General features: G+C 42.7%; 1 protein-coding gene across 7 annotated transcripts in view; it reads left to right on the top strand.

Moving 5' to 3' along the window:
• The window catches only part of JADE1 (jade family PHD finger 1), an 88583-nt gene that overhangs the window by 28050 nt on the left and 41850 nt on the right, over nucleotides 1-18683 (top strand). For 6 of the 7 annotated variants that reach the window (XM_027857549.1, XM_027857552.1, XM_027857548.1 and 3 more), the window contains 2 exons: nucleotides 13210-13295; nucleotides 16948-17105. In XM_027857549.1, coding sequence (XP_027713350.1) covers nucleotides 13210-13295; nucleotides 16948-17105 — 244 coding nt within the window. Of the gene's footprint in view, nucleotides 1-291; nucleotides 366-13209; nucleotides 13296-16947; nucleotides 17106-18683 lie in introns of those variants that run through there. The other variant, XM_027857551.1, reaches the window with a different exon arrangement.

The raw sequence follows: 18683 nt of genomic DNA, 5'->3' as shown, positions 1-18683 counted from the left end.
CAGAGTCGTTGTGAGACTTGTTTGTAAGCTCTTTTATCCTTTTAGAATGTTTTGTTGGTGCTTTTTTTGTACATCACTGTAACTTTCCAATAACTACCCCAAATAGAACCTTCCTTTGTAATCCATACTTTGTAAAATTTAAAGGACTATATAAAGTGTCATTCATTGTTACTATAATTATGCTTCTCTCAACTTTAATACAATAACATTTCACCTCTTTGAGATACAGCCCAAAACCACAAGGTCAACAAGAAAGTCTGTGGAGTAGTCCGCCATGCACTGAAGCTCTTACAGGAAAACCCCTCAAGTTCCCTCTCTGAGGCGGTTTACTTTTACTTTACAAACAGTTCTAATGACTATATCAGGTACTTTCTTGAGTATTTTTAAGTAAATGTGTTTTCATTCATTCTAGTTGGTTTTCAAGCTCTCAGATGATTAGAAGCAGCCACTTGAATGGGGTGGGGGGAGGGGGGGCTGAAGGCTAGTTGGTGCTCTGGGCAGGCACATTGACAGCTATTGAGAAGTGGAGCTGACTCAGTTTGTCTTCGAAGGAGGAGATAGGAGAAGTATAAAAAACAGACACAGAAACTTTAAAAAGAAGCAAAACAAAACTGCAGTCCAAGGGCATTTAACATAGGGACAAATAGTCCTGTATACCTAAACAGACCTGTAGGATACATACAGTTTGTATTGTTATGTAAGTACAATAATGGCTCTTTTAATAAGTACTTGCCCCTGAGTCAGTAATGGTGGACACGTCATGTAGCACTTTGAGGTTTACAGAACGCTTTAGTGTATTATCTTATTTGAGCCTCACAAGAACCCTGTGAAGTAGGTAATACAGGCATCCCTATTTTGCAGATGAAGAAACTGCAGGTTCAGAGAGCCCACTGGGATTTGAACTCAGGTCTTCTTTTGATTTTCAAACCATGTTCATGTCCATCTTCTGTTCTGAAACTTTCACTGGCTCCTAAACCCTCAAGTCCAAAACCATCTGCCAGACTTTGAAAGCCCGTTGCAACTTACCTCTGTCTGCTTTTATCTCATATTGTTCTCCAGCAGAAACCTGCTGCTCCATGCCTTCTCTTCTCCTGAACCTTCTGGGAATTTCCTGTACTCTCTCCACTTATGCTTTGACCCCTACCCATCCTTCAGGACTGAGCTTCATTAAGTCCCACCTCCTCTCTGAAAGTCTTCCTGCCTACTCCAGCCCTCATCGTAGTGTGATAGGACTTAACAGTTTGTGCCACAGAATTTAGTCCTTTCTCCTGGGTAGCGTCTGATGCTTTAGCCCTGCCTATTTTTTTTCCCTTTACTTCAATTGTAAGCTCTTGCAGCTGGGCTCATAGTTTCTACTGTAGTTTGTTTGTTGGTTTTTCCCTGTCTTTTATATCCTCCACTGATGTCGGGAGTCCAAGACCTCACTGTGACATGGAGGTAGGTGACTTCAATACAGTAACCAGTTGGGAAGACAGCCTGGAAACAGGAAGTCAGCAAGAAAGGACCAATTAGAAAGCCTGCTGCATTAAGGCCCTGACTATGGGCTCTTGAAACTGATCGCTGAAAAACAGAAGCCTCTGCAGGCCCTGCCCCACTGGAAAGATTTCAGATCTAGGCCCAGAGATCAAAGGATCATAAATTTAGAGTTAGAAGGTCAAGTCTAATCTCATTTTACAGATGAGGAAACTGAGGCCTAGAGAGGGGTAGTGCCTTTTCCAAAAGTACACAAGTGATAACAATAATGATATCTTACATTTCTATAGTATTTTAAGGTTTGCAAAGCTCTTTACATATATTATCCCATTTTATCTTCATGACAGCTGTGAGATAGGTGCTGTTATTGTCCCCATTTTACAGACGAGGAAACTGAAGCTCTGAGACAGTGAGCATTGCTCATTGCTTATTAGCTCATGGAGCTGGTGTCTGAGACAAGATTCAAACTCAGGTCTTCCAGACTCCTAAGTTCAAAGCTCTATTCACTCTAGCACCTAGCTGTCTCAGGTAATAAGTAACAGAGCCAGGATGTGGTGTTGTCTGAAGGCCAGCATAATCAGGGTCTTGTCTTGGCAGGAGAGATTTACTTGCTCTGTTAACCAGCATCTGAACAGCATCTTCTGACTTTTTAGGCCATGGAACTCACAGTCTACTTTCAGGCGCCAGTGCCCAGCCTCACACAGAGTGTGTCTGGGGAAAAGAAAAGGCAGGCAATGGAGATCAGCACCTTAGGGGACAGCTTTGGCCACAGCTGTTCTGGGTCAGAAATAGCATGCTTCCATTTCCTAGGCTGGCTGGGTGGAATGCCCATGCAACATTAGGTATGTTGGGGGGAAGGTAGCCTGTTGGCTACCTGCAATTCTTAGAACCTTGAGCTCTATAACCCAGCTTTCTTTCACTGATACTCAGAATTGCGAGGTCACTCAGAGATTCTCTAGACTACCTTATTCCTGAATAAGATTCTTTTCTATACATACCCAACAGCTAGATTTTCAGCCTTTTTTGAAGACCTCCTGACACAGACCGTTTCATTCTGGGCTTTATTTATGGGATTATTATTATTTTTTAGGAGGTATTTTCTTATTCTGAGCTGAACTTCTAAACTTTGTTCATTTTCTGGGTCCCAGCAGAGCCTGTCTGATCCTTTTTCACATATTTGAAGTTCTTTTTTTAAAAAAAACTAATTTATTTTCAGTTTTCAACATTTACTTCCATAAGTTTTTGAGTTTTAAATTTTCTTCCCCTCCTTCCCTGCCTCTCTCCCCAAAACGGCATGCAATCTGATCTAGGCTCTACATATACATTCCTATTAAACATATTTTCACATTAGTCATGTTGTAAAGAGGAATTAGAACCAATAGGAGGAACCACAAGAAAGAAGAAACAAAACAAAACAGAAGAAAAGAAAAAAAAGAGTAAATAGTATGCTTGGATCTGCATTCAGACTCCATAGTTCTTTCTCTGGATGTGGATAGCATTCTCCATCATGAGACTTTTGGAATTGTCTTAGATCCTTGCATTGCTGAGAAAGGCTCAGTCTATCAAAGTTCGTCATCGCATGATGTGGCTGTTATCGTGTATAATGTTCTCCTGGTTCTGCTCACTTTGCTCAGCATTAGTCCATACAAGTCTTTCCAGGTTTTTCTGAAGTCTGCCTGCTCATCATTTCTTCTAGCACAATAGTATCCCATTACCTTCTTCACATATTTGAAAATAACTGTCCTGTGTCCCCTCTTCTCTTCTCTATGCTTAACACTCCCAATTCTTTCAACCTATTCTTAATACTATGTTCCTGAAGATATCCTAGCCACCTTTCTTTGTATCGTCTGGATATTCTCTGCCTTGGTAGAGTTTTTTCTAAAATGTGATGCCCAGAACTGCACAGGATACTTCGGATATATTGTGGTCTGGCTGAGGACAGCAGGGCTGTCATTTCCCCAGTCTTTTATGAGTTGGCTTTTCTGAGTACTGTCTAGCAAGGAGTTGGTTGTCTCCAATTGAGGCGGTATCCATATTGATTTGGCAATATAAAACTTAGTGAAAGTTGAAATATACATCAATCAGATAGTTAAAGTCTTAAATTCTTTGAGTTCATATTGTCTTTAGCAAATTTTTTCATCCCAAATCAGCTTCCTATACACTACTCAGCCCAGTACCAGACCAATGGGGACCATGGAGAGTTTAGCTATATCGCACAATACAGGTGGTGTGGAGAGTATGATCAGACACCTGCATGTGCCTGGACATTATCTAAATTTTTATAATCACTAAAATAAGTACCTTCAGCTCATTGGCAATTCTAGGGGAAACAAGTCCGATGTGATTTATTTTCATAGAAAACTACAGAAAAATGAAAGTGAGGGCCAGCCTGTGATCTCCATTGGTATCCAGGAGGTTTAGGGGAAGGCCCTCCGTATGCTGCATGGAGTCCCTGTGGAGGATTTAGAGGAGCATATAGCCAAGAGTCGCTCCAGGTCAGGAAGCCTGGATGGATGGCTATTCAGGTCATTGATGGGAGTGCTCTCTTTGAGGAGGTCAAATTCATAGAAGCAACATTTTAAAACCACTGTACTCTGGCTTCTGGCATCACTCGTGAATGTTTGCATCCGTGTGGGAAGTACAAGCGCATTTGTATAGCAGCACATGGAAAACTCACTCATTTTAGCTTTGCTTTGAGTAGACTCCAAGGCACTGCTGCCATTCTGGGATGTGGTGCTGTTTCTGGTGAGTTAAGTTCTTAGGAGTGGTTGGTTAGCTTTCCCTTTAGTTCCTCCTCAAGTCACCCAGAGGACTTGCATGTTTCATTTTGAAACTGCTGGTTTACCAGTCAGTACCCTCATTCCCATTCCATCAATTAGGGAAACAAGCCCTTTGTGGTTTATTTTCTTAGAAAACAACATTTGGCTGTTCTCAGATTTCCTAGGGGAGAGCTTGGTAGGTATGCTACTTTAAGGGGAGGTATGATTTTTTTCTTAAACCCATGAATACATTTTGTCTGTAGCTTTTTTTTTTTAAACATTGGAATGATTTCACAATATATGGCCACCTCCCACACAAATCCTACTTTGTAACAGAAAAAATTATGATCAAAACTCATCCAAAAATGATGGAACACATATGATACAACATTCCACACCCCTAGTCCCTTGTCTCTCCTGAGAGGAGTGGGTATGTGCCTTTTTCTTTTCTCCTCTGGGACACAAAACAGTAGAAACAATGTAGAGGCCCATTTGTTGGGGAATAGCTAAGTACATTATGGTAAGAAGTCTTATTTAAATACACGTTTGAAAAAATTGGCCCTTAAAGATGTGAAAAAGGGTCCCTCTCCCTTCCTGCAGGTTGGGTCCTGTAGCAGACTGGAGGTGTTGCTAGATCCAAGAGACAGTCATTTCTACACCTAGACCTCAATCTTGGGAGCCCTTCATTTCTTTACTGGAGAATTTGAGCTCGTGGGAAGCTCTGCTTAATTAAATGTAGCCTTATTTGCTTTGGTGAACTGCAGGCCATGCAAGGGAGAAGGGAGGCAGCTCTAACCGGTCCAGTTTGTGACTCCAGGTGGCTGGGATGGGGGGAAGGGGAAGAGGAAACCTCAGGGCTAGCTTGGGAATTTGGGGACTACTCATGATGCCTCTTGCTCCGTGCAGGACCATCAAGTCTAGAGAGAGGCTGAAGATTTTACTGGGGCCCACATTGTTTTTTTCTGCTTAGAATCTTCTTTAAAGCTGACTCAATTTCCAGGATACTTTTAAATTTTTCATAAACAGTTTTATCTCCTTTTGTTGATCACTCTTAGCCAGTGCTTCTTTATCATGACTGTAACTCTAGGTACCATCTGGTCTAGCCCCTTCTGGCTGTTAACCCTTAAATCCCTGAAATGGGAGCTTCCGATGCCTAGGACTTTCTCCTCCCTCTTCCTACTCCTCCTCCCCCACATAAACAGATGTCTCCTAAGATGATGGGCTCAAAGATTTGAGCTGAGGGAAACCTCAGAGGTCCTTTAGTTCAACCCCTTCCTTTTACAGAGGAGGAAATAGATGACTAGAATACCTTACATAAGGTCATGTGTGCCCTTTTGTGCTAGCAGGTAGCAGGATTGGGATTCATCCCAGGTACTATTCTTCTGTAATATATGTCCATTCCCAGTTTGTCCCTCCAAATGAAGCTATTGCCGTTGATTAAAATGAATTTAAGCATTGCAGGGGTTTTTGATTAATTTTTTTCCCCCTTTTGCATTGGTTTAATGGAAAAGATCTACAGATGCCAGTTACTCAATTGGAATCTCTTTGAAGGCAGGAATTTTTTTTTCTTTTCCTCCCTTCTCCCCCCTCCCTCCCCTGATCTCCCTGAGCACTGAGCATGGCGTTTGTTCTTAATAGGTGCCTAATAAATGTTGTCTGAGTTAAATTTCATGCAAACTAATGTGATTTGTAGTCTTCCTATTTAGGCATCAATTAGTAGAAATTCTTGCCCATGCTGCTTCCCTCTAGGGAGGCAGTGTGTTCCACTAGTAAGAATCCTCCTTGCCATTGGCCTCAGGATCTGGGTTTACATCCCCACTCTGGTTCTTACGACTCAGTGTTTGACATTGGGCATGTCATTCTTTGTCCTCACTTTCTTTCTCTCTGAATAAAGGTCTTAAACTAGGTGATATCTTAATCTTTCCCAGATTGAAATATGTAATTCTATCCATAGAGTTGACTCTCCAGTGCCTTCTTCAACTTCCATCCTCTCCCTGAAAAGCCAGTGTACTGGACATTCTTGACTTAAATACTTAGGGTTCCGCTATTCACAGTAGCTTTGCAGGGATTGGTGGCCACAATAACTCTGCCTTTGTCCTTTTCTGACACTCACTGTTCTCTCCCTTCCCTTAGCTATTTGCCTGGCATCAACTCTCTTACCTCCACTTACTCATCAGGAGCCAGCCAATGAGCACCTTCTGTGTGCTAGGCCCTGAGAATACGAAGACAAAAATAAAGCGGTCCCTGCCCTCAGTGAGCCTACATTCTATCAGGAAATGGCACGTGTACCTCTAAGCATATAAAAAATGAACACAAAGTGATTTTTGTGGGGGATAGTGCTAGTGGATGATCAAGAAGGGTCTCAGGTAAAAAGTGGCATTTGAAGTGAACTTTGAAGGAAATTAGAAATGCTAAGAGGTAGAGATGAGTCTACTCAATCCTGACTCTTTAAGTTTAGGTTATTCATGATGGTCAGGAAGAGGAGTAAGAAGGGTCATAGATTGAGAGGTGGAGGGTCTTTAGAAGTCATATAGTTCAATGTGCTCAGTTCATAGACCCTGTTTACCTCAGTTTCCTCATCTGTAAAATGAGTTGGAGAAGGAAATGGCAAACTAGTATCTTTGCCAAGGAAACCCCAAATGGGGTCATGAAGAGGACAAGACTGAAATGACTGAACAACAACATCTATAAATTGAAGGAGTTGAAATGACTCATTAAAGGCTACATAGGCAGTGTGCAGCAGGCAGAATTTGAACCCAAGTCCTGGGACTCCCAAGTTCTGTTCTGTCATGTGGCCTCCATAATATTCTTCCATGTCCTTCCTAAGAACTCTTGGTGAACAGACAAGGAAATCTAATCCAGTGTTTTTCCTAAATTCTTGATTAGCATTAGGGATTTATTAGGAAGGGTTGCGGGGGAGGCTTTGGGCTCAGAAAGAGTGACTGTGTACGTGGCTGCTTGATGTCCGTGAATCCACGGAGGGCGCAACCCTGAGATTGTTTGCTATCAGACCAGTTGGGCAGCTTCAGTTTGGCAGTGGAAGCTGTGCCTTCTTGTGCTCTAGCTGTTTCTGGTGCAGAAGTGACGAAATCCATGAACTCATTTCCCAAGAAGAGGCCTGTGGTGCTAGCTGTCATGAGGCAGGGCCTCTGCATCTGAAGGAAGAGAATGAGGTGCTCGAGAAACATTTGAGGAATAGAGGCTGAGAGGCCTTATACATTTTAAAACATAAACATTTCTTGTCTGTTTTCTTGGAATCCCTTTCTTATTTAAGACTCCATGAAATCTGTGATGAGCCCCTCAGTGTGGGTCTGCCCTCTACTCATGCCAATCTCAACCCATCCTTGTCTGCCCCATTCTTTGGGAGTCTCATCTATTTCTTATGCCTTTGTTTTAAAAAAAAAAAAAGTTTTGGAAGGTAGAGGTGAATGGATGCTATTGAAGTAAAATATCTGAACTTTTCTCCACATGGTGAGACCTTCCACAGGTGCTGGAGTCAATGGTTATGGGTTCAGATCCCACCTCTAATGCTTAGTAGCTTTGTGGTCTTAATTCAGGCTACTTGACCTCCGTGATTAGTGCTCTCACATATTGAATGAGAGAATTGGACTAGATGGTCTCTGTGGTCACTTCTACTGCTAAATCTCTGATCCTGTGAAAATGTCACACTCCAGTCAGAGGTCATTGGGTGTGGATTGCATTGTTTTACCACTTGTGTCAATAATAGTAACAATAATAATAATTTTAGTTTCGTATTTCCCTTCCTTGGTGTAGCTCTCAAAATGGGTTGGGGGAAAGGGACTTTAGAGAGCAGTCCTTTGGTACTGAGCAGTTGTGTGACGTTTGGAGAGGAATGTCATCTCTCTGGGTCTTCATTTCTTCATACAGCAAATGAAATGTTTGGTTCTAGAGGATCTCTCAGGGCCCTTCCAGCTCTCACCTTCCAGTCAGCAGGCATTTTTTAAAGTACTAGTCACGGGGTAGGCCTTAGGTACCATGTGCAGGCTCTGAGGGCCAAATGCCCCGATACCTCAGTCTCAAAGATTTCTCCCAGTGTGAATATTGCTGCGAAAACCTCTTACACCCTCTTGTTGGGACATCCTCTGAAGACATCAGTGAAGAGCTATTGTGATGAAAGGAAGAAGAGTGCTTGTGGAAAGACTTGACTTTTCCAAAGAAGCCTCCTGACCCACCTGTCCCTTGAGCCTCTACAGAAAAAGTGGGGATCTTCCTTCCAAGATCTGGCTCAGGAAGCTGCTGTCAATGCCACATGCCTTTGTAAATTTCCAGGCTATGAATATATTTAAATTTGTTACTGGAACTTCAGACCAGCACATAACCAACCTTGCCGCAAACAGCTGATAGCACAATTTCAGACATCTGTACCCAACTTTCTGAGTCTCTCACTCCACTCCTGGCAGCAGATAGAAAATAAAGCAAGGCCTTATTTCTTATGTGTTGATCTCCTAATTCGGTTTGTCGTCATTGAATGTCAGTACTCCACAAGCAGAGCCAAGATGTGAAGCCAACCCTGCTTCACCATCTTTGCCTGGGATTTAGAAGTAACAAGTGGCTGGTGATGTGTCCGAAGCTAAGTCAAGACTTCCAAGGTTCTGAAGAGACGTAACACCCTGCCGAGGTTCATTTGATCTTCTGACACAACCGTAACAATCTGCTACAAGGCACGTTGTTGATTTTTGGGTTGTGATTGTGTGTTTTTAGTTCCAGCAAATCAAATTTAATTTTGTGTTGAAAATGTTTTGAGAATTTCATGACAGCCTGTGAGATAATTAGAGGCACTGTCACAGAAGCAGTGCTGGGAATCACCAGGGTGTATGAGCAGTGCAAAGATGCTTGTTTAGAGTGGGAGCTGTCTCTAGCCGTGTGTGTGTGTGTGTGTGTGTGGATGTAGATGTGTGGTGTTTTTTTTTGTTTGTTTGTTTTTTTGCTTTACTCATCTGGTATATCTGAATATAGCCCTTCTGGCTCTTTTTGCTCCCTAGCCTCACTTAACCCATATCTTGTTCTCAGGCTGCAGTGATTCTAAGTGACAGAAGATATTTTTCCATCTCTTCTCAAAAAAGGGAATTTTTCGAGAAAGGCTAGTGACCATGGCCTAAGAGGATAGTGTCAATCATCTTTATAACTTCTATACTACTCCAGTGGCCTGTAGCCCCAAACATCCTTCTCCATTCAGCTTTCTCGTTCATTCCTTTTCTTGTATTTACCTGGGGTGAAACTTTCAATGGGGTACTTGCTTTCATTCATATTTCAGTCTTGAGCTTTGAATGATCTACGTGTGGCTTCGTCATTGAATGTATGTAATGTGTTTTAGAGATCATCTAGTCCAACCTCATCATTTTATCCAGGAGGAAACTGAAGTCCAATGTCACCGAGAAAGGTGGTGCCCAACTGAGGTTACACAAACATTAAGTAGTGGAGATGAGATCTGAACCTAGGTCAATTGATTCTTAGTTTATAGTGTTCTTTCCACTATGCTAGCTTCTATCTCTTTCAAAGAAGGAACACAAACAGACCTGTAAGAATTTTAGAAGATCTGGTCAAGGAATGATTTTAGAAATCAAACAGTAATTGCCACTTCAGTCATACATGGAGGAAATCTTACCTTCCCAGTAGACACAAACGACCCATTAAATGGCCACCAAATATTTGATGATCACTTCCAGGTGGATGGAACAAGGAAGGCATAGGACAATCTATACCCACTGAATGCTGGAATGGGATGCTGAGGGGGCCTTTGAAATTCTGGTATATGGCTCCACCTGGCAGGGGGAAGAGAATCTGTTTGAATTTTTCATGATTTTTCCAGATTCTTTGGATACTTTGCTCCTTCATATCCTGGGCCTTGGAGCCCAAGTGGTGATAATGGTTTCTTGTTTTGGACGACAAGTTGTCTTGTCTCACTGGCAGAGTGATTTTATCAGTTTGTTTCATATCGGGCTGAGTTATTTCACTGAGAATTTCTGTCCCTTTTTTTACTCCCACTTTTTATTTTTTTGGGGGAGAACACAAATGATTGCTTAGGTCAGCGATTAAGGAAACTGGGGAAGAGCCAGTTATTGAGAAGTTAGGAACATGGGGAAGGTTGCTATGAGAAGAGGCTGGTCACCCCCCTCTATTCCCCTAGATAGAGGGGGTTCAGGCTAGGCAAAGAAAGGGGATGTTAAGATAGTCCACTCACGAGTGGTATAAATTTAAATTTGAAGCTCCTAAAGTAGACTATTAGAAAGGGATACTCCTTTAGCCCCATATCAGCTGACATTTATATAATGCATTAAGGTTTGCAGATCACTTTACAAATATTATCTCATTTGATCTTTACAACAAACTTGTGACTTAGGTGCTATTATTATCTCCATTTTACAGATGTAGAAACTAAGCAGAGGCAGACAAATAATTTGGTCAGAGGCACATACGGTCTATATATTGAACTCGGGTCTTCTTGACTCCAGGACCAGCTCTCAATCCACTGCGCCACCTAGTTGCCAGAAATCTTTTCTACAGGGCTTGTGTCTTTCCTGGGCTCCCTAACTTTGCCAGGACTTATTTCTACTCAGATACTTCAGTGGAACTTTATTCCATTCCTGAAATTCATTATTTTATTCGTTATTTTGTTCACATTCTCTCTGGTTCTCTGTCCTCCCACTTCCCTCCTACCCCTCCCCCCAAATGATTTAAATCAGAACTCATCTATGCATCTTCATCCTGGGGGCTTTTTGGCCAGGTTTTCACACAGGAGACCTACCTATTGTCCTGGGCTTGCTTTGGGGTACTATACAGTTTCACATGGTGAAATGGAAAGTGCACGAGATTTGGAGCCAGAAGATCAGGGTTTGAGACTCAGCTCAGCCCTTTACTTTCTATGTGACCCGGTCAATGAACTGCTGAGGAGACGGACTCCAAATCTGTGATCCTGTCATCCTGACACTCTGGAGAAGAGGAGAGGAGGGAAGGGATACCAGTCTGCAAGCCCAGATTGGAGTTCTGGTAGAAGGAAGGCAGAGAAAGGGATTTAAAAGACCACAATCCAGAAGGGTGGTTGCTTATTATATTCAAAGCTTTACAGAGTCTCCTGGAATGGGTCTGTGGTGGCCTGTTCTAGCGAAAGCCAAGGGTTTATTTTTATTCTGTTTGGATTTTATATTTTAGGGATAGGTTGGGGATAATAATTCTTGGTGCAACTACTCACAGTGATACAATGCATTTAAAAAGCATTCCTGCAAGTCGAATAAAATATTTTTTCCTTCTCACTAAGTGAAATGGAGCTATTAGCTGAAGGGCAGCATGGTATATAGTGGGAGGTGTGCTGGGGCTGACGTGGGAGTCAGAGGCCTGGAATTTAAACCCGCCCTTTTGCAGCTTACCAGCTGGGTGACCATGGTAGCCTTTCTGGGCTTTAGTGACTTTTGTAAACTGTTGGAGCTGTACCTTTCTGCTCTGCATGGATGCATTCTGTCCCAGAGGGATGTCAGCTCGTGGAAGTCAGGAACAGTTTCTTTTTTTTCCATTTATATCTTTTGCACCTCTTTTGCACCTGCCTTCTATAATGCATTGCCCAATCTTTATTTTGACCTTTGGCTGGGGTGACACCTGTCACTCTCTGTTTGGTAAGTAACTTAGTTTGACTTCCCACCACTTAATGACCTTACCCAGCTGTTTGCTTGGAAAGAGGTAACATCTGTATTGAGGGAGGAGAGCCACCTGCGAAGAGGGGGATGCTCTGCATTGAGGGAAGTAGGGGGATAATAAATGCATTGGCAGTTATTCTTACCTCTACATATCAGGGAGCGAGGCAGACATTCCCACCCCTCAACACAGGGATGGGCTTGAAAATGCCCAGCCCAGCTGGTCAGAGTAGCCTTGGCTGGGAGAAGGGCCAGACAGCATGGGGACCTGATTGGGAGGTATCTTGGAGCAATGACGGAAGAAGTGCTATGTTTGGAATCTGCCAAGGGATTCTGTTTCCCTTCTCCCTCTTGCAAAATTGGGGACCTTGAGCATGGGCACTTACCATCTCTTGGTCTTTGTAAAATGAGGGACTTGTACCAGATAACCTCTGAGGTCCCTTCTGGCTTTGGCTGTATGATCCTGTGATCTTGAAGCGTAGTACCAGGCATGTAGTAGGAGGTCGATGTGTAGTATATGGAGGTAGATAAGAGTATATGAATATACACATACATATATATGTATGTATGTATATGTGTATGTGTGACACACACACACACACATATTTGTTGAACTGTATCCTAGAAGACCTCTCTCTTATAAATGGGTATGTATATGTCTATACATACATATAGACATATAAACATATATGTATAATCATATGATATATCATACTGTGTATAATAATGTATAATATATAACATATACTGGGTCTTATACTATATATACTTCATAAATGTATAGATACATCATGAATGTATAGATACATCATGAATGTATAGATACATCATGAATGTATATATACCATATTATGTGCTCCATATATATGTATATTTGTGTTTGTATGTATATAGTATGTAGGTATACACACACATACACACGATGAACAGGTTGAAGCTTTAAACTACATGAAGACTTTTGGGACATCTTATATATACTTGTTGAATTGAATTATATCCTAGGAAACTTATGTGTAGGAAATATAAACTCCAGTTTTCACTTTGGAAGATCCTGACCTAAAGTACCTCCTGTGCCCTCATCTGCAAGTCACTTAAGTTAGAGAAACTCACGACAATGGCTAATTGTTGACAGAGAGAGGATCTTCCCAGATAGGCCGTGTTAGAGGGGTGCTGCAGGGCCAGGGGGGTGGGGCGGAGTGGAGTGGGCAGGAAAGGCATCAGGAATTTCAGGCCCAAAAAAGATGTCCTGACGATCCTGCAGAGGGGCTCTGTGTGTGATGAGCAGTTAATACAGTTTTTCATTGCTGCCATTTGGATTTTTGTACCTTCAGGCCTATCTACGACCTGGTCCCAGCAGTCCAGATCACGACACAGGAGACACTCATGTTCCAGACATGAAGACCGAAAGCCCTCCGAGGTATTTCCTGAATTGAATCAGATTTTGCAGTCTCTGGGAAGTAAATACATGTGTGCTCATGTGTGTGCGCATGCACACGCACACATGCACACAGATACACACCTGGTTGATGAGTGCATTTCTTCCTAATTCTATTCTCTTTCCTTTCCTGCTCCGTCTCAGCTGGCACCCAGCAACTTTCCCTCTGGCCAGGAGATCAGGGATTTCAGCAGCTGCTACAGTCACTGCCAGCCTCAAGTTAGTTTTAGCCCTGACTTTTTGGCTTCTTTGGCACCAACCCAATGTCATTTTGAATAGTTTTTGTTTTGGGAATTGTTTTCAAGGTTCTCTCTCTTCCCCTTCTCATCCTCCATTCTTCCCCCCCCCCCGCCCCTCACCTCCCATGTCCTGTCTTCCTGGATCCCTATTCCTGTCTTCCTTCCCTTTTAGTAAATACTGGTTTGTAGGTGCATTCCATAGCTCCTCACTGCTGCTGGCCTTGATGTTTGCTAAGGACTTACCTGTCCATCTAGCAATCTGCTGTTTTGCAGTGCTTTGAGGAATGTAAATCAAGGAAGGAAATGGACCTTGATCTTTGGCATTTTTCAAAGTCAGTGTGTCTGTGACAGGGAGACATGGGGGCACATTCCTTAAGAAGTCTTCCAGTTTCCTTTGAACAGAGCAAGCTCAAAGGCAACAACAACCATTGAATGATGGGAGATGAAGGCAGATTTCTCAGAGGGCTGCTTAGTTTTTCTCCAGCTTGCCTTGTCACTCCAGGGACTTGCATGGGAAATGCCAGGGAAACTCGGTGGGTTGGATTGTCAAGATGATGATGAGTTCAGTGAGTTCTGCTAGAGAATAATATCCTTCCTTTCAAATTATGGGAAAACATATGGGAACAGCTGGTCCTCAACAGAGGGATTTGAGGGATATTAAGCCTTCATGTTGCCATCATTTATTGGCATTGGCCCCGTGGTTCTGGTGTGGCCCTCCGGGGTCCCTTTCCTTCCTCTTGTTCTGAACCCTTCCTAGTGCTTATGTTTGTGTTTCTTTCCCTCACTCCTCTCCTTCCTTCTTTCCTTCCTTCTCCTTTTCCTTAACTGTTGCACCAGACCTCACTCCTCCTGTTTGTTTTATTTCACTGAAAAATAAGGGGGAATGAATGAGTTAGCTTTTGATGGATTGAAATTCTAGTGCCCCAGGGACCACGACTTTAGGAAATGGCATTACTCCTCTGCCAGAGGGCATAGCAGAGTGTGGAGTGGGAGCTCCAGGATCAAGCAGCATGGCAGTGGCCCTAAGGCACTTGGGCAAAAACCTTCTCTATGGGCAAGTTTATATTCAAAATCCAGTTACATTAACTGGTTCCTTCCCAGTTAAATCTTTATCCTAAATCATTGCCCACCTAAAATATTTATGCTGAGCACTCCTGAGTATGGGGGCAGCTCTTCTCTTTCTTGATTGCTACCTTCCTGTCCCACCCTTTGGGGGTGAGGGGAGTATATGGATAGAGGTGGCCTCCTTCATCCTTCTCACCTTCATTATTTCAATTTGGTTTCCTTCCTCCTTTTAGCCAAACTCCTCTGAAGCTTTCTCTCCTTCACCTTAGTTGGGGGACCTGTAGTGAGTCCACAGGACTTACCTAAAATGTAATTTCTGCCTGCAGACAGATGGATATGGGAGTTGGGAAACTGTCCACCAGTTGCTCTGTGGGGGCTAGGGTGAGCTCAGGGAGCTGCCCAATGCACTGGGGCATGTGCGCTGCTTCCCTTACCTGTTGCCTCACCCTGTGATGCTTCTGTAGACAGCTGTTGGCTGCTCCTCAGTTTGGTGTTGGCATTCTGGGAGTGAGTGGTAGCATTGGGGTGGGGGTGGGAGATGTATGAGGGAAGGGAGTGGTCTTTTGTTTTTCTTCTTTTTTATTTTTTTGGAATGCTGCCTTAAACTTTTATTCTGGTGATCTTTGTTTGTTCTGGGACAAAACAAGTCCTTGAAAATGGGTTAGCTCTGGGGCCGTTAGCATGTGCCTGGTGTGGACATGGAGAAGCCTAAGAAAGAGAGCACTCCTTGTCCCAGGCAGAGAGTCCTGCATTGTGACTTGGGACTTGTGTAAACAGAGTGGAGTTTACAGATGCATGCCTTCCTCTGGAGCCAACGTGGCTTCTGGCCAGTCTCATTGCCAAGGTCAGAGCTTCTGCACGGGCCCTTGGAAGGCAGCGCTAGCACCAGGAACAGCAGGGATTGTTGGGGGGGAGGCAGACCCGTGGCTCAGGGGCACCAGTGGGAAGAAGATTTTGCCCGCCTGCCTCTGCTGCTGCCGTTTTGCTCGGGGTCAGGGGTCAGACCTTGTTTGTTCTCGGTGTCCCAGATGGATGAGTTTGCACGTGAGCTGTTCTTGAAGTGTTGGTTTTCCTGTGGCTCCCTTCCCTTGGCCTGAGATGGGAAGTGCAGGAGCTCTCTTGGCAGGGGGGCACCCTTGCTACTCTTGTGTTTTTGTTTTGCTTTGTTCAAATACTTACTTCCCAGGGCTCTTTAGGTGCTTCTCCCATGCATCCCCTGCCTCACAGAAAGGTGTGTGACCCAGCAGATTTTTGCTGGATATCTGATTTAGCATGGTAGTGCCAAGACAAGCTATAGCTCTGGGAGCTGGAGAAACTGTCATTTCTAACCTCCCTTCTGACAGAGTTTCCAGAACTAGATGCCTTTCTAATCCCAGCTGACACTAATTTCTGCCTGACCATTTATCCTGGGATAGCTGGTGACTGATAAAGTTTGCAGAGCGCTTTACATACTTGCTCTTATTTGATCCTGAAAACAATTTTGTGAGCTACACGCTATTATTATCCCCATTTTACAGATGAGGAGTCACACTCAGAAAGGACCTTAATTGTCTCAGTTTACAAAGCTATTACGTGTCTGAGGCTAGATAAATAGCTAGATGGATGGATAAGTAGGTAGATGGATGGATGGATAGGTAGGTAGCTATGTAGGTGGGTGGATGGATGGGTGGGTAGACAGACAGATAGATTGATAGATGATAGACATGTAGGTACATAGTGATAGACAGACAGACAGACAGACAGATAGATAGGTAGGTAGATAAATAGGCTGGCCCTAGATCTTTGGTAGGCAGTCAGCACATTGGGACTTTACTAGTAGGTGTTGAAGAGTGACTCGCCAGAAGTAGAGGTTGAGGCTCTGAGGGACACTCAGGATTCCACAGAGTTTGGAGAGGTGTTATTTTGAGCTTTGCAGTGAATTTTAGATTTGTAAACATTTGCCAGAAAGGTTTCCAGTTGCATGTCCGTCCATCTCCCCTCACCAAAAAAAAAATTCCTCAGAGCAAGTGGAGAGTCCTTTTGGGGAGTGTGGCTGTGGGTGTTCCTCCAGCCACACTGCAGTGTTTGTGCAGGGGGAGGCTATGGAGTAAGGGGAGAGCCCAGGGATCAGTGAGTTCTGAGCATGGTTGCCAGGTTTCCCCACTCCCCTCCTGGCCAGCCTGAGCAGAGCTGAATGAGTGTCAAGCTAAAAGTCTCTCCTGGAATAGGTCAGGTTGTTTTCATGTGGCTACAGAGACCTTGCCACCTGCATGGTCTCCTTGGAGCTAGAAGCTCCTGTGAACAGGAAATATAAATATCAAATGTCAGCGTTCCTTTCTCTCCCTTTGCAGGTGTTCAGGACAGACCTGATCACAGCTATGAAGCTTCATGACTCCTACCAGCTGAACCCAGATGAATACTATGTGTTGGCAGACCCTTGGAGGCAGGAGTGGGAGAAGGGGGTCCAGGTGCCAGTGAGCCCAGGAACCATACCAGAACCTGTGGCCAGGTAGAAACACACACCAAAAAAAAAATACCTTCTCTTCCCCACCCCCACTTCCTCCCTACTGGAGAATTCTGGTTCTAAGAGCCATAGTGGATATGTGTTGAAATTGTAGAGCACTGATTCTACATGAATATATAAGTGAAATCGAAATGCAGTAGGCATACACTTCAAGGGATGGGGAACAATTCTGCTAAGTTCCATTGTCCTCTGGACTGGATTTTCCAGCTGTACCTGTGCAGGATTTCTATCTTCTAGGAACTTTTTTTTTTTTAGAGGAAGGAAAGTTATTTTTTAAAATTAAGTTTTATTTCTTTCAGTCAAAGAAAATCATCTTCCTTCCCCCTTTCCTCCCTACTCCCCTTCCCCTCTAGAAAGAAAGAAAAACAAAATCCCTGTTGCAAACATGTAGAATCAAGCAAAACAAATTCCTCTCTTGGCGGGGAATGTAAAAAAAAAAGTCTCAGTTTTCACTCTGAGTCCATCAACTCTTTGTCAGGAGGTTAGTAGCATCTTTCATCTTGAGTCCCATGAAACTGTGGTTAGTCATTGCATCGACCAGTGTTCTAAAGTCTTTTCAAAGTTGTTTCTTTTTACAGCAATGTTGTGTAAATTGTTCTTTTGATTCACATCACTTGACTCTTCATCAGTTCATACAAGTCTTCGCAGGTTTCTCTGAAACTGTGACCTTCCTCATTTCTTATAGCACAGTAGTATTCTGTTGCGCTCTCTCTCTGTGTATATGTGTGTGTGTGTGTATATGTGTATGTGTAATATGTATATATATATACACACACACACAAATATATATACACACATACATAACACATATACATATATGTATATAGAAAACATTCTATAGCATAATGTAGTATGTGTGTATACATATTTATATACATATCTGTATAGTTGTATACTATAATTTATTCAGTTATTCTGCAATTGTTGGGCACCCTATTAGTTTCAATTTGTTTGTGATCACAAAAATTACTGCTATAAATATTTTTTTACATACAGATTCTTTTCTTCTTTATTTTTTTGAAGTGTAGACCTAATTTTGGTATTGCTGGGTTGAAGAGTATACATAGTGAATAACTTTTGGGACTTAGTTCCAAATTGCTTTCCAGAATTGTTGGACCAGTTCACAATTCCTCCAACAGTGCATTAATGTACCTGTTTTCTCACAGACCTTCCAGCGTTTGTCATTTTACTTTTTTGTTATCTTTGCCAATCTGATGGATGTGTGACTTACCCCAGAATTGCTTTAATTTGTATTTCTTTAATAATGATTTATATAAATTTTTTTCAAACAGCTATTCAAGCAAGTAAGTCAATCCTTGCTCTCAAGAAGCTATTCATATTGGATTTCTTCCTCTAAAAAGTGCTTATTCACATCTTTTGACCATTTATCAATTGGGGATCAGCTCTTATTCTTATAAATTTGAATTCATTCTCTGTATATCTTAGAAATGAGACTTTTATTAAAGAAATTTTTTGCACAGATTTTTTTTCTCCATTTATTTGCTTTGAGATTCTAAGAATTTTTAGACTGCAGGAGGGAAATTTGGAGACATACCAGTTGCT

This window comes from Vombatus ursinus, unplaced genomic scaffold (genome assembly GCF_900497805.2).
Source record: "Vombatus ursinus unplaced genomic scaffold, bare-nosed wombat genome assembly UNPS02012179.1, whole genome shotgun sequence".
Taxonomy (NCBI): Eukaryota; Metazoa; Chordata; class Mammalia; order Diprotodontia; family Vombatidae; genus Vombatus; species Vombatus ursinus.
This window is presented reverse-complemented; position numbering and strand designations above follow the sequence as displayed.